Source organism: Micropterus dolomieu, linkage group LG18, assembly GCF_021292245.1.
Source record: "Micropterus dolomieu isolate WLL.071019.BEF.003 ecotype Adirondacks linkage group LG18, ASM2129224v1, whole genome shotgun sequence".
In the NCBI taxonomy this organism is placed as follows: Eukaryota; Metazoa; Chordata; class Actinopteri; order Centrarchiformes; family Centrarchidae; genus Micropterus; species Micropterus dolomieu.
In genome coordinates, this window is record NC_060167.1 from 2,008,982 (window position 1) to 2,030,086 (window position 21,105).

Below are 21,105 nucleotides of genomic sequence, written 5' to 3' on the forward strand. Positions count from 1 at the left end.
GGCTTTTCACACAGACATGTTCAGGCTCTGTTACTTCAACGTTCTTGTCTCAGAGGCAGATCAACACCGGCTCCATAACGTAGGGCTGGACAATAAAACAATAACAATAATTAGATATATTTTTTTTCAGTAAAAATAGAACAAATGTTCAATAAATGTTGGATTTTATTCGCTTGAAACATACACAAATTAGGAATTCTTTTTAATTAGTTTGTTTTGTTGAGGAAAAAGGACTGGAAAAAGCTTCTACTTGTGGTTTTTACTTATATTTACTCGTGCATATTGGTGTAGAGCACTTATCAAAAACAAGTAACAAAGTGCTTTAACAAGTGTAAATACAATAATACCCAAAAAACAATAATACAGAAACAATACATTTTATCATAATTGTTTTGAATGTTCTACCACAGATTTGGGAAGTTATCCACTGTTTGGCCTCAAGAAGAGTTTAAACCGCAATTAACCATCTTAGGTTTCTTCAACTAACTCACTCAGAAGCAAAAATCAGCCTTTAAACTCGAAAGAAATAACAATTTGATACTTATCGTGATAATTATCAATATCGAAAGATATGAAACCTTTTATCGTGATAACATTTTTGGCCATATCGTCCAGCCGTACCGTAACGTAACTTCATTCAGCGCAGCAAGCTGCATATCGGCACAGTACTCCCGGAAAAAAGGCAGAGTGACAGCAGCTATAGAGACAGACAGGGAGGCAGCTTCACACAAAATACTCAGGTAAACTCCCACTGCAGCGTTACAGTAAAAGTTTTATCAGCTGCAGGTTGAACTAATCCACGCTCGTTACATGATCACGGTACATTTACTGCATTTAGCCGACGTGCTACATCGTTAGCTCGCCCTAATATATAGCAATATAACTTTGCACCGGATAATATTAGCAACTGCTCGGCGTCAGCCGGCAAGCTAACGTGACTTTCTCTGTGTTTCTCCAGCTTTACTAACGCTCTCTTTGTTCTTACTCGACATCATCTGAACCTGTTTGGTCTTCAGCAAATAAACCTGTATTGTAGTTTTGGATCCTTACGTGGAGCCTGTGTTTTGCTGTGAGCCAGTTGTTTTATGGTGTTAGTGGACTGCATGTCGTTAGCTGCCGTGTTGTCGCTGTAGTCTGAGAAGCTCGGGAGCGCTCACAGGGCTGAATCCGACCCGGAGTCCTCATATTAAAAGCAGAATAGTGGCTGATGGAAGCAACAGAGAAAACAGGCGTGTGCTTAATTTCTAAGCGAGTTTTGAGCCCATTGACAATAAGGCAATGAGAATTTGATTTATTAATAAGTAATTTCTTTGAAAAACTTACACATAGCCCCTTTAACCACTAGCTTAATCTTGAAACTGTAATCCAATGTTGCATATTTATTCCTCCTAACTTGACTGCAGAGTCCTACTCGTACAACAACAACGCTTAAGGCTACCCAGGGCGTTAAAAAGCGGCACCAAAGGGTGTTGACAAAGTGTCCTTTAATGACGCTCTGGGATGAGAACGGGTTCAGCGGACAGTCGTTTCAGATGGAAGCATTTTAGTGACAAAAAGACACCAAAGCTCATTAAAATGTTTTTTTCTTAATGCTTCAGGGGTTCTCGTCTCTGCAGTTTGGTAAAGCGGCATTTCGAGTCAAAGCTTTAATTCGCTATGTAGTTTAGTTTCAGAAAGAAACCCCTAGACAGTATGTAGTGATGTGATGGTTTAAAAAATACTGCAGGCATTTGAGATGCGCATTAACGGTAAAAGAAGTACTGCTTATAATGTGTAACTAAAACTGGAAATTACCGCGGAACTGGACTTGGACTGGATGTTTTTATATGTAAATGTAAATGCTCCGTACTTGTATAGCACCTTTCTAGTCTTTTCGACCACTCAAAGCGCTTTTACACTACATCTGCATTCACCAGTCACACACATTCATACACTGAGCCTAAGTGCTCAAACGGAAACTAACATTCACACTCACTCATACACTGGCGGAACAGCCGCCAGGGGCAATTCGGGGTTCAGTATCTTGCCCAAGGACACTTCGACACGCAACCAGGGGGAGCCAGGGATCGAACCGATTAACGGCCAACCCGCTCTACCTCCTGAACCACAGCCGCCCCAATCATATTTACTGATCATTTGTTGAAAGTATGACATCAATATGATTTTATGATCATTTTAACGTTGGTAGTTTTGTGTATTGTTTCCTGGTTAATTATATACAGTAACCATACAGTTATGTAAGTGCTTAAATAAATACTAAATCATTATATAAAAAATCAAACCATAAACAATAACGTAATCGTTTTTCCTCTGACCGAGGTTGAAGCCTAAGCTTCTTGTGCCTACCCTTCATACCTAATGATTCTTTCCCCTTGCTCTCCCAAAGTATCAGTCAAAAAACCCCAAAATAAATATGATAAAGAAACTCAGAAACAGATACACACTGATCATAATTGTCTGTCATTTCTTTCGTATCTTTGTTTCTAAACTTTTTCTTAAACTTACACATGTTCTACTTTCTTTACATAATTCGTGTTCCATAAATATAATAACTTGATCCCTTTAACTGTGATGCATCTATATTCACGTTTGTCCTTGTTCTCTTTCTTCCAAATGTATAATGTCCCTTTGATAATGGATAGTCAGGAAGTGTTCTGTGTTTTGCTTCAAAAATTATTAGTTAAGTCTACTAAATGTCCAAAAATTAATAAAAGGCATATGAATTCATAACTAATGAATATTTAAGCTCTAACAGTTGTTAACATTGACTACTTCACTCTGATGTGACACTTCTGACTGGAGGGTTTAGAAAATCCTCTGTTCTCTTGTCATGATGAGCAGGTTTGATAACGTTTATGACCTTTACTTTTATACCTATCATCTTTTTAAAGACTCTGCTGTGTTGATGTCTAAAATGTTTTGTTTTCTCATCTTGGATGTTGCTTTTTGTTCATAAAAGAGATGTTTAATTAAAAATGAATATCTTTATTGAGCTATAATGGAGACCATTGAAGGGCATCCAGAGCGGGACGCGGCCCCCGTTGTACAGTACGGCGGGAGACTTATGAGTTAGTGATAAGCTCCTTTGGATCCCGACGCTGTGTTCGCTTCCAGCAGTCGTTTTGACCGTTCAGCCTTGACGCCGCCCTGGCACTGCCTCACACTTCGACCTTGCAAGTTTTGACACTCTGCTGCCATAACTCCCAACACCCGGCGTTTCAAGTGGAATGAGGCCATAATTTAGTCCCCTGCATGGCCTTACAACACACACACACAGACGTAGACATACTTTAAGCAAAGAATGATCACCTGGATCAATATTTAGTCATGGGTATCGCAGATAAATTCTCAGGTTGGCTCAGAGCGGAAGTGTCTTTAGTGGGCTGCAGAGGAGGCTGTAAGTCTTTGGTGGTTATAAACGCTGCCTGGCTGGGAATCCTCTGGTGGGAGGAGCAGTCAGCTGCTATTCAGTGAAAGACGAGTGCAGAGAAGCTCTTTGGCTGTAGATTGATGGCGTGAGCTGAGACTTTCAGTTTAGTTGTGGAGTCGGGGTAAGAGCATTAGACAAACCTGCTTTCCCAGCTTGAGTTCTCCGGGAGAAAGTCAGTTTCTTTGCCATGTTTACATGTTCTGTTGTTTTAGAAATTTAGAAGTATGCATACTTCTAAACTCCACGTTTCCACGCCGTACGACGTCAACAAAGCACGAAAAACCAACCCGTTCTCACTCCCTGACTCGTCACACATGGACGCATGGTCAAGACCCATCGGATCCCTATAGAGAGCCTAAGTCACTCACTTCTGCTTCCGGCTGATGGGACCTTATTTTGATAAAATTATGTACGGTAGTGAATGGCGAGAGACAACTTATCTTTTTATCCCGTTAACCCTGAATTACACATATGATGTTGGTCAATTTAAAATTGAATTTTGCAAGTAAAGAAAGTCGCATTTTGTTGTAAAACAGTAAAGTTACATGTCGTTTTGTGTGAAAACTGCTCAATGAACTACATCTCTCGTCTCGCACAATATACGTCACCAACGTGTTAGCGCGGTAGCGCTAGCTAACGTTCATTGCTTTCTTGCCACTAGCTAGATAATGTAGCTATGTTCCATGCAGAAATATATCTCGCCTGATGTGTTTAATCCAACGACTCCTGGCTTTTATCACATCACCCTCTCATGTAAGTGTTTTGATGTTAGCTTCAGTAACGTTAGCTTCAGTCATTGACAGAGAAAGTTACAACGTCACATACGCAACTTTTGGGTTTGTGGTCTTTGTAATTACGTATTTTAACAGCCTTATATCTCAACAGTTTTACATCAAACTACGACCTTCTTTAATTTAAAATGTTATTATCTTTTAAATCGACAAAGATCGTGTGTGTAATTCAAGGCACAATTCAAACGGGATCAAAATATTTGTTGTCTAGTGCCACTGACTACGGTACAATATTTTTCCGAAATAAGGTCCCATGGTGGAGAAGATAGAAAAGACTTGAGCAAGGAGGTGGTTGGGGTGGATGGAGAACCAGAACCCGGACTTTGAACCAGGAGAGTGCGGTTCGTGTGCAGTGTGAAACAAAAACTCAATATTAAATATTTTTATTCAAGTTAGGTGAGTTATGTTGGTTAACTTACATGTTAACTGATGTACGTAGTTATTTTAACCCAAACCATGATCTTTTCCGAACCTTAATCAAGTAGTTTTTGTGCCTAAACCGAACCAAATTGTAGCATTTCACAACTTTAATAATGTGCTGTTTCAAAATGCCGATGTTTTATTTTGAAAGTCCAACCGGACGTTGCATATTTGTTGTTGCTAACTTGACCGCAGAGCCTTAAACGTCTAAAAATGACGCCAAAAGGCCTTGACCAAGCGCCAATAATGTGACGAGTCGGGAGAGAGAATGTGTTGGAAGAAGAGAGTCCTTCTGTTTCTCTTCCTGGACCACGGCGGGCCGCAACAAAAGCTTCAGAGATTGAAAAGTGGCAGAAGAAGAAGAAGACGACGTAGTACGAGTGATAAAGTGGTGGGGTGGATGAGTGAAATAAACTCAGGGCTTTCCTACTGAGTGAAAGTGTGGAAGAAGAGAAGTTAAAGAACGTTTTGTAGATGACTCTGACCATGTGACTTGCGTAACGTCGCTGGACTGGTGCTTGCCAGCGCTCGGACATGTCGTTTTGGGAAACTAGACAATCGACCTACTTGGTTGTTCAGGTGTGAGGACGTGTTGCCCTACGAGCTCTGGAGAAACTCAGTATCCTCTTTTAATTTCTGATGAATTTGCTGTAATTCATTTGTCGCATTTGACTTTTTTACATTGTGAATCTTATTCACTTTTTATTCACCGCTTTTTCCCCCCTCGCACTTTGTAACCTTGTTTTTTTTAAAAGATGATGTATAGATAAAGTTATAGTTATTATTGCTAGAAAGCAGCTTTATGACCTTTGGTATTAACCAGCCTCTGCTGTGGCGAAACATCTGTGTTAGCTTACTGAAATACTAATAAACAGCATCTCCCAGCAGACCGGCAGGTCTCTGCAGTGTAGCACCAGCTGACAGACGGGCGGTAGAAATCCAATATGTGACGGCGGGACGTGCTTCTTTAGATACACTCTGTGTGAACGGACATGACACCACAGCACACCGCTGATCACTCTGATGGATTCTTCATGCTTGAGAGAAGAGATTACAGGCTGATCGATAGCTGTGTGTGTGTTGCTCTCCTGCAGACCTGGTGAAAGTAATGCATCTGGACAGGTCAGTCTCACAGGTGCTCCGTGTTGCTGCAGGTTGCAGGTTTCCACACAGACCAGGGCCTCATTTATAAAATCGTGCGTGTGCACACCTGCAGGGAACTTCATCACACTCCACCTGGAAGTGTGTGCACGTGGTTCTGCCTCATATCCCAGCCCTCTACACGCCCACATTCAACCATTAACGGTTGATGCAAAGCAGTTTTCGAATATCGATGCAGATGAATGAGCCTGTTTGTGAATCATGGCAACAACAACAGTTTCTCTGACAAATGAAAGAAAATGCAGAGAGTTTACAGTGTTATTATTCCCAAAAGGGGCTTTAAGCTGAAAGGTAAACTTCATATATTATTGATCATGTCAAACACAAACCTCATGGCTAATTCCCGCTGCTAACAGCCGGCTGCCAGAAGCCCCAGGGAGGTTATAGACTATGCTTGTATTTGTACTGGGATGGTGCCGTTCCCTCGGGTTGTTGTGTTAAATGCTGGACCCAGTTCAGCCCACGGATCCAAGAGCAAGGCTCTAAGGAATCAGCCAGTCATCATCACAGGCCAGGAAAACTTTAGGATTAGTGACAGCATGTGCAGAAAGTCGCACCTGCGTGTCATTTTCCAATAAATCCAGATGTTTGCTGTAAAATATGCACACATGTGGAGAACCGACTGTACGCGCTGCTCCCGGCCAGCCCGGCGCCTCACTAAGATAAGTTTGCTACTCACAAAAAAAGATGCCTAAATGGCGGCGAAATGTGCGTAGCAGCCTTTTATAAACAAGGCCCCCGGGCGGGCTGGGAGCGGCGAGTCCAGACGGTTCTCCACAGGATGGAGAGGATGGCGTTAGACTGACGCTCCACAGGTGATGTGATGCTTCACACGTGATCAGATATTGAAGTCTGTCACATGGTGTCTTGACAGCAGACGGAAACAGAGGAGCTGAAGTCAAAACTGCGTGCACACGGGACAAGGGGGCTTTTTCAGATTTTGCCTGGTAGCAAAATTTTGTTTTTTCAGACCACCTGCACGTTTTCCCCTCTTCTCCTCAGCAGAAACACAACATTAACAAGTGCTTATTTCCACGTCCAGCAGCCGGCGTTCGGGTCCAGGTTTTAAACACTTTGTGTGTGATTACTGGTCGTACTCGGAGGACAGTGTTTACCCTCAGATTTTATTATGCTACTTACCTAATGGAACACTTCAGTCGAGCTTTTCAATAACCAGTGTTTTTCTGAACAATTATAGTACATGGTGTGTATTTGTGTGTGTCTCAGTTCATGGATTTATCCTATTCAGGGAGCATTTAATGCAGCATTGTGGTACAACTCTAACATATTCGATTGTTTCCAGCTTCCTGCAGTGCTGCTGTTTTTATTCCACTTCAAAAAGGCACCAATCTGATCATCATGTGGAACTAATGCAGCACTGAGGCATGATGGGAGCACTTCAAGTACTACACAAATGGATTTAAAAAACCACCACTGTTTTTTGATTTGAACTTTTCTTTATTTGCCCTGTTGTTGTTGTTGTAGGTTGACAGAGAGAGTTATTGCAGGAGGCCGATTGTCCCACAGGGTCCTTGAGACAGACGCTCCATCTACATGAGATGCGTTCGTAAAACCAATCTGTTCCTTTTATTCAAGCTTCAGTTGCTAAAACAGGAGAATAATCTTTTAAGGAAATGTTTGTCTGCAGCATAAGCCCTCAAAAAAAAATCATGAAAGTAAAGTAAATAGCCTCCTTCAACACCAACTGCAGTCAGTCCCAGTTGGTCTCACAAGACTAATCAACCACAGATACCAAAGTTTGCTTTTTTAAGTGCGCCGGTTTCTGATGTAATTTCAGATTCCAGTGTTGAAAAACCTCGTTCAGCCAACATGTGGAACGACTCCAGCTGCGACGCTCAGAAGCACAGAAAGTATTCCTGCACGGTCCAGCAGCTCCTCTGAATACATTCACTATTCAGAGCAGAAAAGGTCTTGCAGACAAAAAAGACACTGTTCCTACATCGCGCCCCTTCAGATGAGATGAGATAAGCCTTTATTGATCACCGGAGGCAGAATTCAGGTGTTGCAGCAGCACAAAGACAGAAATAAGTACAGATGAATACATAAGAGTAGAAATTATGTAAATGGTAGAATCAACGTGGACTCTACGTTCCCACTTGGAGCGGTCTCACTGGTAGCTTCATCATCGCTGGATGTGGAGGTTTGGTCTCAACGCTGTGATTCACATATGACGTAAACATTAGTGGTACAAAGAGGCTGTTTTTGTTTTGTTTTTTGCATCCAGTGGTCCTGACAAGTGACGTCGTCTCTATAAAAACACGTCCTGCATGTTCGTGTTCAGAAACAGAGGTGGAAGCAGCAAAATGATTTTTATCCTGCTGCAAAAAGTGTCTTCTAACAACAGCCAGTATCTCAACCAGTCCACCCTAATGGAAGTTCCCATCTCCCACATAAACCTCTGCTCTTGAACTGAACACAGTTGGATTGTAGTCCAGCCTTTACTTCTGTGGCCTATTTCCATCGCAGTGTAACGTGTAACATGGTGTGGCACACGCTGAGCTGCAGCACACAGTGACGAGACGTCCGCCCACTGCCTCCCCTCACCCTCCCTACACAACGTTGGAGACCCTCCAGGCAGTCAGTGGACATAAAGCTGTTACTGTGATGTAGAGACAGAGCTCAGTTAAAACCTCAATAAGCTCGCTCCAGTCTAGGTTCTTAAGTTGGTTTGAGAACATGTACAGCTGAACAGAAGTCCTCCGCTTTAATGTTGAGAAGCTGCAGAGCTGCAGTCTCTATTCATTCAACTTACACTGTAAATTTCCAGCTAAACTGCGGCTTTTTGATGACCATTTCTCTCTCTCTCGCCTGCCATTGCCAAAGCTACATATAAATTACATAAGGACAATTAATTTCATACACCTCTCTCCATTCACCGGTCTTGTGCAGAGTTTTGCGTGCACGCCGTGCTGCACAGCTGCAAGAACGTCGAGTCTATTTCAAGTAGCCGGTTGTTTAAAAAGATAAAATATTCTTTATGTGGTTCATCAACGGTGATAAATTATCTGAAAGACAACTCGGCACAAAAGTGAAGCTGGAGCTCCGTCTCTTGCTGCCACTGCACACAAACACGCTACGCCTACAATTTTGGATTTATTCGTGCACTTTAAAAACATTTATTGAAAGTATTTTTCTTTTTACATGTTTATTTACAGCATTAAACGTTGAAATGTTTATTGTAACAGGCTGTGTAAAATCAGACGTTGAGCACCCCCATATTGCCAAAATGGCATGATCCTTGTTTCACTGCGACGCTTTGACTGTGACAGTTGAATCATGCTCCGCCCATCGAAGCATCGAATCTTCGCCTATTCGGGGTCAGCCCTAGTACTGAGCATGTGCAACTTCCAACAAGGATCTTATAGAAGTGAGATGCTTCACTCGGTAGCTAAAACAGAGCGCTCGGCACGGGGTGAAAAGCTGCAGCTATGTTCAGTCCGACAGAAATATGGTGTTTTTTGAAAATAAACCTGAATATTTGCAAAATTCGATGTCTTTAAAACGTCTATAATGGACCTTAGAGGGAGCAGATCAGTGTCCTACTGATCATTACTGATGTTTTTAAGTGCCCATTTGTGTTTGATTGTGGTTCATGGTCGGCGCTTTAAGCCCTTTGTCGCCCAGGGCGCCCTGAGTAAGAGGGTGTGTTTTAGTGGCTCCAGAAATCTCAGTGACACAGATCGCAAAACCTGGAAATAAATCCTTTCAGAGTCTCAGAGGGATCTGTGTGAAGTCTGATGAAGTCAGTGACGAGAAAGAAGTGAGCTCACAGACCTCTGCAGCTCCAGGCTACAGTAGCTACTGCTAGCATTACACACCACCCAGCTGACAGCTGTCAGACAAGAGTTGCATTGTGGGTAAGAAACCAATAAAAACATGACATCTGTGGTTCTGCTGCATCGCTACTGATCATTTTCTGTAAAACTCAGGAGGGGCGTGCTGAATTGGTGGAGTACTCTTTTAGTAGTATTTTAGTTTTAGTAATTGAATTTGTTCGTTTAGGTTTATTAACCCTTCACCCTGAGCCACACAGAGTTATAGAATCTATTACACAGTACAGAAGCAATTTTAGTTTTCTTCACTACCTTATTGTCTGGAGGCGTGAAGGTAATTTAGTCCTGATGCAGAGGGATGTAAATTTATATAGATACAGTACAAATATGTGGTCTGGGAGGATTACCATGGTTCTGACCACTGCATACCCAATGCCAAATGTTTTATTCATTGGTTAAATAAAATGTGGGGCCCACACCAAATCCCCTTTCCCCATACACAGTTTTTAAATTGAATTTGAGGAGAGGAGTCACGGTGATGAGGCTCGCGTGGAGTTTTTAACCGATGGGATGAACATCCTGTCGTCTTTGTCCTTGGCCATGATGGAGCCCGAGATGCATATATCAGGGTTTTCACTGAAAACAGAATGACCGAGTTCTGACGTGCAATCTGATGTGTTTTATAAAAGACCGGATCTGCAGGCTTCACTCTTAAACCGACAATCAGGCAATTTCAGAGACTAAATGAGTCGATGCGTGAGGCGTAAGAAGTACTCGGATCCTTTGCAGCAGCTGTTGTGTATATTATTATAATACCGATGTGTGAAAAGACATTGATAAAGCGTGTTGGTGTCTCTGGCAAAGAATTATTAGCTGGATCCGCAGCTTCTCTGCTTTAAGGCCAAGGCGTCGCCAAAACGCTGGTTGGCGGTGGGGTTTCTATGTTCCACTGTGTTGAGTTTCTTCTTCTTTGTTGGTGTGTAGGCTACTACAAATAATGTGGACTGAAAGAGAGCACATCGTGTTGGATTTGGAGCTCATCAATGTTGAACAGCTGTTACTTGAAGTTAAATGACTAAAACACAGTAAGGAGAGGAGGCGTCAGAGGAGATGGTACGTACGACTTGAAGGGGAAAAAAGAAGATGGCAGTAGTCCCACTCCAGACTGGGGCTGTGACGACACACTTGAGTCACGAGAACAAGATGAGAAGATATTTTAACAGTATTTTGAATAATATAAATGCTGAAATCTGCATTCTAGAGGCATTTTCTGCCCCAATTTATGGTGGAAATGTCTTTATTTAAAGGAAGGGAAACAACGTTAAAGTCGCAGGTGACAATTCAAAATATATAAACATAACAGAATGTAACGTAGTTATCAGGAGCTTGTTGTTTTAGCTGTTTAAGTTACTGTTTTTGACAATGCGCATTTGTTTCTTCTATATTTCAATTGCATTGCATGTTTTCTTATTGTGCGTCGTTTCATTTGTTATTGAACATTTTACATTTCACTCATTTAGCTGACTATTTTATCCAAAACGACTTACAAACGCCATACATGTCAGAGGTCGTACGCGATGGTGGATGTGTCACAGTGGGAATCGAACCCGGGTCTCTCACACCAAAGGCATGTGTCTTTTCCACTGCACCATCGCCGGCCATTTAACATTCCTTGTTGCTGGTTTTTTAGAACATTTTTAACAAAAGCTTTCAAAAAGCGATTTTGAGCTTCTCTTCTCCCTCGTCGGACTCGGCGACAGAGATTAGCGGGCCGGCGAGAACGGGAACAGGTGAGCCCAGAGAAGCTGATCTGGAGAGGACCGGCAGCTTGGGAGAAGTGCCAGTACGCGAGAAAATGTCCCGGCCCACTTAAAGCACCGTGTACGACCTTTGAACCGGTTGAGGCAGAAGAAGGAAAAGCTAGAAATGTTAAGGACAAAATATGACACGACCAAGCCAACCAATCACAATTCTTGCCACCTGCGTAGCCTTGACTTTTAGTTACATTTTTGGGGAGGAGCGTGTCAGGCTACGGCGTAGAGTCAGAAGTTTAAACCGGCCTTTATGAAGCTTTAAAGTGACTTTCAGGTCGTTGTTTATCTGTCCAGCTGCAGCTTTCCTGTTCTGGAGTACTCTCAGCTCCCTCAGAGCGGCGTTTCCAGAGAAAAGGTTGTAAAAACCAGCGTGCACGACCTGATCAGCAGCAGACAGACTCAGTCCGAGAGCAGCGGGTGAACATGGTGGAGCGTTTAGCAGCTAAAGAGTCAGATATTTCCCTCAGGAGCTGGTGGAGACCAAACACAGAGCGGGAAAAAAAGCAGCTGTTTATTTATCAAGGTTATGTTAAAGTTCTCCGTGTTGACTAGTCTGCTAAAACCAAGTGCACAAAACATCAGTTAGCACAGCATTTCATTTTAAATATGCAAAATGTTGCACATTTGTTGTCTTTGCCTCAGATGGACGCCGTTAAAACCACTGCGGCGTCCCGCCCTTTGTGGTCAGGGAGAACGTGTATCAGCTGGTAATGACTGGAAGTATCTGGCGTCACAAATATTTATTTCCACAGAATACTCTGAACGCTCCTAAAGCGCCGTGATAAGGTAATACATCAACAGCCTCCGAGGAACCTAATTAAGGAGGGTTGTCTATCAACTTAATGTCTGTAAGAAACGTCCGTCTCTTCCCCGCTTTAACGGGGCTGCAGCAGCAGAGAAATGATGTTCAGATCATCAGATGATTAAATCTGAGGGACGGTGAGGTGCTCATGAGTGACGGTCATCTTTTACTGTAAATGTAATGTAAATTTTTTTTTACAGTGGATGAGATATAGCGGCCACAGCAGACAGTACAGCCTCACAGAGCTGATCCATCAGAGGACTCAATTATTGATGAAGTTATTTGGAGTTAATTGTTTGAGTTCATCAGAATCAGGAGGTTAATGAGAGGGGTCACATTTCATCACCACATGGTGGTAATCGTGTGTCTGCACAGCTGCCGCTCATCTTTCTAACGATGACCTCATCCTTACCCTTTTACATATGAATATAAATTAGATTAATTAGACTCAATAATTCTTACTGGGTACATTCCATTTCCTGTGACTGCTTCACAATAAAAGCCCCCCGTTGGTCCAGTGGAAGTATTTTAATGTGAAGCCGCAGCCCAATATGAAAAGATGTCAGCCTGTAAGCCAGGAACACGTTGATGTCAATCCCCTGTGTGTGTATATGAAGGCAATTTAAATCCAGATTGGGCAGGACGACCTGTAAAAATGAAGACTATTATATATGTAGAGAACAGGTAAATAACATGAACCATCAGTACCGTAAAACTTTAAATTTAAATTAATATCAGAGTCCCAGACATCTGCCTGCCCCGTTTCCTGGCCTGGTGTGGGAACACATTTTGACAAATAATGCATGACCCAATTAAACGCCTGGTCTGGTTTTTATAGGAGTTCTTTTGATGTTTAAAAGCTCCTAAACCCCGCGGGGTCGCCGCTTTAGCTGCATCTAAACTGCTCAGATCGTTGATACAAATATTAATATTTAAACTTATGGTCAGTGTGTCATTGTCGTTAGATCGGTTAGATTCTCCACAATTCAGTCGTTCAGTTCAGAACAGAAACAACGAGCCACAAAGTCTAATTCTCATAGATTTACCGCTGTAACCTGCTTGGTACAAGAGAGGAAAAAGTGCCAACTCCCGTTACCTTTGAAGCTCTCGTGTCGGAAAAAAGCCGGAATGTGTCCTTGATTATTTATCTTCCTTCTCTCTGAGTCCACCCATCAAAAGACTCAGAACAGCTTTTCATAAAAATGAAGTTGTGAATCCTGTCGTTTGAAGTCTGCTAACTTCTGCCACACTTCTCTCATCCTGCAGCCTGATGTTGTTTTCCTGATGTTACTTCAAAATAAAACAGTCTGTCCGAGCTAGACCAAATGAATGACGTGTATTTTATATTATTTGTTCCTTTTTATACAAGTATTATTCTGTTTGAAATAAATAAATTGTTTCATAGTAGTTTCAGTCTTGTGCAAAAGGAATTAAAGGGCTGTCCCAAATATAAATTCAATGATTTTAGCAAATAAAAGCATGGGCTATTATTCAAAGTTTTACAGTATAAATGAAAATCTTAATAATTGTAAATGAAGAAATACAAACTTAGGCACAAACCAGATCACTAAAGGACTGATATGTCTGATTTAATCTTCATTTAGGTCTCAAGGCGGCAGCATAAAAAGTAATAAAACAAAATAAGAAAACAATACTAAAAACAGATGTTGTTTCTGTGGAGGGGACGGGAACTTGTCTTTGAGCAGGAGATGACGAGCTCGTTCACTTCTTTTGTCCTCTGACTGGATCTGTACAGTCAAGAGCTCAGCGCCAGAGATGCTCACAAGTCTCTGAGCAAGAGTCCAAGTCAAGTCTCAAGTAATGAGTGTTGTATCACCCTGCGTCTCCAACTAATGACAGCTTATAAACTACTGTAAGTCAACACACACCCCAGACTCTCAAACCAGTGTTAACTAAATTAAACTGTAACGTTAGATGATCAACAATAAACCTGTAACCTGTTTGCAGCCAGCGGTAATAATTAACGTGATGGTAGATGATTACGTTAATCGACCACAACGCTCGTTCATCTTTTCGTAACGAACGACGGTCGGAGTAAACCTCCCGTAGGTAAGGTGACCAGATTTCTGAATGGAAAACATTTTTGGTTTGGTCAGTATGTCATTAAAAATATAATGTTATAAATAATACAGGGGGACAATTGCAATCTCTCAAATATAAACCCTAATGAATATAATCAGCTCATTTCAGGGCAGAAATAACCTTTCAGTCAATAAGCAGATGCTGCAATCACTGTCTGGCAAGCAGAATACTGCATTTTATGTGTTGTTTTGGCCATTTAAAGGTATTTCAACAGGTAAAAAAAGGTCTGGATTTGTCGGTACACAGCAAATTAAATAAGGTTGAGTCATAAGGATAATTGCAAAAAGAGATAATGTCTTTATTTTATATATAACTAAGCAGTAAGTCATGTTAATTATGGGCTTCATTCCCTTTTCCAAATATAAACAAGGATATTAGACATAGGCAACAACAGGCTTCTATTATTGCCTACAATCACGGAAATGTCAGGCCTGGTTACGCTGTAAACTGAAAACAATTATTTAGCCACAATTGTGATTATTCCGTTAAAAGTATCACAAAGACATAAAGTGATGTTTATTTGCACGTTATGTCTGTTTGATCCAGATAAAAGCAGCTGTAGACGCAAAGAGACCGGGCGATACAGCGTAAACATGCTGCTGCAGCACGACACCTGCAGGTCCGTTAACACCTTATACAGTGTATGGTTAACACACAAGTTAGAACCGGGGACATTTCCGGGGACAGGTCCAGACGGGGACGGGCCCCCAAAACCGCGGGGGTCACCGTTTCCCGGGGCGCTGCAATAAAGTACCTTAGCGTTGTGCTCCTGCTGCCTTGCGACAGTGTGGCTCATTACAAACAGAGCAACAAACAAGATCAATGTCTTGACGTTGCTCAGGCATCAGATAGACATCGTGCTCCTCCCTGTATCGAAAGCCTGTCAGACCCTCTGACAGGACAGTAAAATACATCCTGTACGTCCTGTACTGCACCAGAATGCAATTTCAGTTTTCATTAAACCATCACATCGACCAGGACATTTTCTTTCCTCTTTTTGTAAAGCGAGAGAAGCTCAGTCTATCTCCTCTGAAGAGGGAAAAAGACTTCATTCAGCAGTCAAACCTCTGAAAGATGTCACGGGAAAGAATATCAAAACACTGAAATGCAGAGGTGATTCATTTCATGGAAATAAAGAACAAACGGGGAGGAACGTTTAACTCGCTAAACTAACATGAAAGGGGGAAAAAAATTAAAGAAACAACAAAAAGGGACAGAATGAGGCGGAGGCAGGTTTTACTTTAAAGAAGAGCGAGAAAGAAAGAGCCAACATGAAAGAGGACAAACGTTACAGAAATAAACGAAGAGCTAAAAGAAGGAGAGAAGACAAACTCTGACTCAGGTGTTTGTTTCACCTTGCTGATTTTAGTGAGTGTGATATAAGCGGTGACTCCCCGCGAAGATTGTATTAACCTCTGAACACAGGAATTGAGTTCCCAGTTGGTGGTTCATTGCAATCTCCCGACACACGTTCATTACCGATGGAAGACGGTGGAGCGGAGGTGAAGAGGTTGGCGAGATCCACATTTCTCCTCCGGAAAGAACTTAAAGGATCATTTCTGTCACATTGTCGGTGTTGAAATGACTCGTGGCAACAAAAGGTTTTGAATGTGTGCAGTAGAGGCTTCAGCCCGTGAGCTGCTGCAGGAAGACGTCGGTGGAAAACGGGGGAGAGGAGCGCTGGCCTCTTCCTGCAACAACTCGCCTCCCACGAGACCTCAGAGCGGAAACTGTCCTTGAAGGAGACTGTTGAAAACAAAGGGGGTCACCGGGAGTCCCTCAGGTTTAAAAATACAGAAATAACACGGAAGTGCTGCGACCACCTCGTCTTTCCGTGGCTTCCTCCGTGAATCCCGTCACGACTCCTACGGCAGCTTCAGTAGCTGACTTTGGCTTTAGGGCGTGTGCTGAAAGGACAGTTAGCTGTAAGCTGGTTAACGCTGTGGGTCAGTTTGCTCCAAAGATTGATCTGTGGTGGAGACAAAACAGGAAATGGAACAAAAATGGTGGCTGAAACTGCAAGAGGGGTCGATAATAAAGGAGCAGGAAAAGTTTTTCCCCGAGTGAAGTAGGTTTTCTGTCACGCTTTATCTCTTAACAACGTGAACTCTCGCACAGCTTGACACCATCATACATTCTGCATCTGCGTGCTCCAGCACCTGAATGAAGATCCTGCAGTAATGCCGCAACTGTTCTGAGAGTGAGAACAGAGCTTGTAACGACAGCAACATCAGAGTTCACAGGGTTGAAGAGGTTTACGTACAGATTCTCCGACATTGCACGCGATGGCAAAATGAGACGCGGTACGAACAGCCCTCATTTCTCCCCACTCTCTACCGTGTGTGAGGACTGGCTTACCGAAGGTGGCGCTGCCCTGGCCCGAAGTGCCCTTCTAAGTGGCGAAACATCTGATCTAATTTGGGATTCTGGGACGACTGAAGCGCTCTGACCGGCTGGCGTTGCCCTCGTCTCGCCTCGGTGACAGCGGCCGCTCTTAAAGGCCAAACTCTTTGTGCAAAATCCTCACGCTACTTTTCATAACATCGTGCGTGAGCCAAATGTCACTGGTGGAAGTGGGTGTTGCAAATAGTTAGTGAAAGGGTCAGACATTTGACTTGCAGATTTGTTGCCTGTCCGTCCGTCTGTCCACCAGACTGAAAAACTTCCTATTGACTTTGGGGGGGTCCTCAGACTTTCCCTCTTGCAGGCATCACGACGTTCACACATCATTTTGGAAGTGAAAATGCTTCAGGAATGAACCCAGCCTGCATAATTTACTAGCTTATTATTTTAAATCATCAGACGTGACCATGAGTTCTGTCATCACCATCAGATGAAGCACACGATGCTGTAAAAGTAAAAAAGTCTCTGCTCCGTCCTTCGGCAGCATGCTGCTCATAGTGCGAGTGAAACATGAGTATTTTAATGTAATGTAATTAAAGTGTAATTGATTTCCACCAGAGGATTGTGGGGATCTTCCCTCAGTTTGTCGTCGGAGCGGCTGAAAAGACGTTTTGTAGATTATAACCTTTATGTTGATGACATGTCGTACAGGATCTGCTGACACCCGACTCTGCTGCAGCGGCTGCTTGTTCACTTCATCTTTAGTACAATATTCATCATGCGTGTGAGGTCACTAACAACGAATTCATCATTGTGATCAAAAGCTTAGATTCTCCATTATCACACAGTAGAAGAAAATAAACGTGCGTCCAGCTGAGTGCAAAGAAAAGTTTTTTTTTTTGTGTACAGTCGAGTGACATTTATTAAAACTAGCAGTGTCTCAGCCTGCAGCTCTCGCAGCCTTTTCCCTCACACTTTTAAGACGACTGTGTGCAGAAATGTCGGCGGTTTCATGAAATGTCAGGCGGCAGAGAGAGACGAGCAGAGCTGTCTTTCTTCTGCTGTGCTGCTGCTTCTTCCTTCTTTTAGGTTTGTTCTACTAATACATTAACTTTTACTGCTATGTTCAACCTTTTGGACATTTTCCCCTTAAAGGTTAAACTCATTTACAGTAAGCTCAAACAGGTTTGCCGTAGGAAGGAAATACACAAGTGGTCAGCGAGTTACTGGATGTTAACGTTGCCCTTTGTTTCTGTCTCCTCAGGAGGAATCTGCATCGCTCAGTCGCTGAAGATCCCTCATGAACACAAATCCTCCGACTTTGACAAAATCATCCGTCTGCTGCTGGACACTCGGTACGCCAGGGCAGTCGTCCTGTTCGCCTCTGATGAGGATATCAGGTAAATAACTTCATTTTGACGCCGTGAAGGTGGAAGCTTAGGTCAGTTATAATGAGATATTCAGGTTAGGCGCTGGAACTAACTGTTTTCCCTCTGCAGTGTTATTTTAGGCTGGAATACATTTACCAAGAAACTTGTTTGGTTTTGTTTTTTGCACTACTGCTGTTTTCATTAACGCTGCATCGGTCAAAATTGACCCAGTTTCGGTCACTACAGCTAGTGTTGGGTATCGTATTTATTCATATTCTGATTCTTACTCCAACCCCTACACCACAGATCGGTGACCTTCCTCCTCGTCCCCTTCATGGCTAAAGTGAAAGGAGTCTCTGTCCTAGAGGGGCGTCTCTGGGGACTCGTCTTATTTGTAGCCATCATCGGTTTCCCGGATCTGGGGCGTCGTCGTAGCTGGGAGAGCGCGACACGTTGAACACTGTGAAGCGTTCCTTCAGATTCACGCCGTGTTGAAGGAAACGCTTCGTCACGTCGGAGCCGCTTCATCCCTCGCACCAAACCTCCTGTCAGTGAAGCTGAGCCAAAATTTGTAGCGTTTGCTACGGTCCGCCACGGTCCAGGACAGGAACCAGAAGGACGCTCTTCTTCAGGCTTTGTTGACGGAACACATGAGGTGACGTTCGGTCGGCGTAGCGGCTCCTGGCAGATCAGAGACACTTTGATAGGATGTAAAATGCTCACTGCAGTTCAGTCAGGAGCTGAAATATGCAGGAAGTTAGAAGCCAAGAAGCAGAATCCAAACGCACGGGTCTTATAGAATCCACGGTTCTTGGAAATTTGGTAACGGTTCCAACTTGGAGCTGGTTCTTGATACCCAACCCTAAATATAGCGCCAACACAATGATGGTTAACATTAGATAGAAAACCAGCCGAGACAGCGGCTGGTTTGTCGTGTTAGTTTTGTTTTTCTTATGATGCTATTGGGTTATTTACCCAAACTAGAATCTGTTTGTTGTTAAGTGCTAATAATGCATGTAGGCTTTGCAGTTTAAAAAGTCCCATTCACATTGTTTTGAGCGACTAACATTGGATTTGTGGCAAAACTTGACCTAGGTATGTCTGACGCTGGGTCGAAGTAACCCCTTGGGACGGGCTATAATGTTCCCAGTTCTGTGTTGGTGCTATATTGACCTAGACGGGGTCATTTTTCTCTGTAACGCTGGTTAAATCCGATATATTCTCTCTTTAAAGGCTGCCATGCACACAGTGAATATGACGCTGCATGTGACTCAGTGCTGATGTGTGTTTGAACCCAGGGGGATCCTGAATGCCAGTAAGCGAGCGGACCAGGTCGGTCACTTCTTGTGGATCGGCTCGGACAGCTGGGGGGCCAAGAACAGCCCCATCCACCAGCTGGAGGACGCCGCTGTGGGAGCCGTCACCATCCTGCCAAAGAGAGCCACCATCAGCGGTAGGTTCTCATCTCCGGAGCTCACAGACCTTTTCCTCTTTCCCGACTTCAGTGAGAACATTCACTCTGTCCCATTTCTCGGTTTCCTGTGACACAAAATTGCACAGGACTCTTTTGAGGATGATTATACGTCATCATCATCATCATCATCATCAGCCTGCCAGAGAGGCGCCGTCAGCACCACTGATCTGCAGCAAGTCTGCGTCTTAGTCAGCCCTACAGGGATGTTATTAGACGTTCAGTCCAAGAACAGAGATAAAGATGAAGCCTGTCCTTCTGTGTCCTCAGACGTGTGTGTCATTTGACTTGAACAGGTGTCGGACAGTATTTTAAACTTAAAAAGCCATTTTTAGTTTTTAAAATGGCTACAAGAGAGACTGCCAGACTCTGTAACGTTCACGGTGCTGACTGCAGATAAGCTCCGGCCACTGTGCTGCTTTTGTTAGAGACATGACATGTATCATATTTAGAGCCGGGCGTTGTGCACATTTAAACTTTCATAAGCATCCAGAAACAAGAAAAACCATTTAGAAAGCAATACGGAGCTCTCACACTTTGGCAAATTATTCATGTTGTGTCTGAGGGTCTGATGTTCAGATTGATGCCTCTCTCATGTCTGTGCAGTAAATATGAAGCTACAATATCAACGCTGATATATCAACTCGTTTTTAAATTTTACCAGGCCTATTTAAAATCTTATTTGATTGCAGATCAGCGACATAGCGCATTCTCTGTCTCTCTCAGTTCAATTAAAATTAGCTTTATTGGCATGAATGTGTAACAACAATATTGCCAAAGCATCATACAAACAACATAAGAACAATCAACCCCATACATTTCATTAAACAAGTAATTAAAGCGTATATGTCTTTGTGTGTGTGTATGTTAAAAAAAATTAAATTATATTAAAAATTAAAACCAAATAAAACAGTAACGTTTGTATGTTAAAAAAGACAAAATTATATTAAAAATTCAAATAAAATAGATAATACAGTAAGCGTGTGTGTATGTATTAATACTCAAAAAATAAAAATAATAATTGATAAAAAAAATAAAAAAAAATAAATACAAACAATTACTAAAATATCAAACAATCAAAATAATAATAATTTGAAAATTTGTACAATTATTAAGTTTCTTTTTTTTAGTCTCTCTCTCTCTCACATAAACACCGCAGCACAAATCTGTCCAACACAACGCTGGCGATGTCAGAGACCCAGCTTTAAAAAAAGTTATTAGAAATGAGTAAAGGTTTAAAGTACATCAAGGAAGATCTGGCTGTGATGCAGCTACAGAACATTCTCCACTGAGTTACTGCCTAAAATATAAGCACTTCTGAAAAATAAACTACAGAGTATGAAAGGGGGCTGTTGCTTTATAGACTTTGTTAGTGCACAGTTGTGGTTTTAGTACTTGCTGTTAATTTGCTTTTATTTTATATAGTTTGTTAAACAGTTAAAAGTTTTATATAAGTTTGTATAAATCAGTGAATTATAGGAGGAGCCTTCGCTGTCTTGTCTTCTTCCCTGGTTTCCTCCTGGCGTTGATCCTGGTGTTCAAACCTCGTTCATTTAATGGTAACGTTATCTAGTTAGGCTGTGTGCTGGAGAGCAGTAATTCACTT

General features: G+C 42.4%; 1 protein-coding gene across 5 annotated transcripts in view; it reads left to right on the forward strand.

Moving 5' to 3' along the window:
* Window positions 1-21,105, forward strand: part of LOC123956643 (metabotropic glutamate receptor 7-like) — a 342,022-nt gene that overhangs the window by 168,030 nt on the left and 152,887 nt on the right. For 4 of the 5 annotated variants that reach the window (XR_006821589.1, XM_046028985.1, XM_046028988.1 and 1 more), the window contains 2 exons: window positions 17,923-18,058; window positions 19,327-19,481. Coding sequence is in view for 4 of the 5 variants with exons in the window: in XM_046028985.1 (XP_045884941.1) it covers window positions 17,923-18,058; window positions 19,327-19,481 (291 nt within the window). In the remaining variant the exon portion in view is untranslated. Of the gene's footprint in view, window positions 1-17,922; window positions 18,059-18,494; window positions 18,684-19,326; window positions 19,482-21,105 lie in introns of those variants that run through there. The other variant, XM_046028989.1, reaches the window with a different exon arrangement.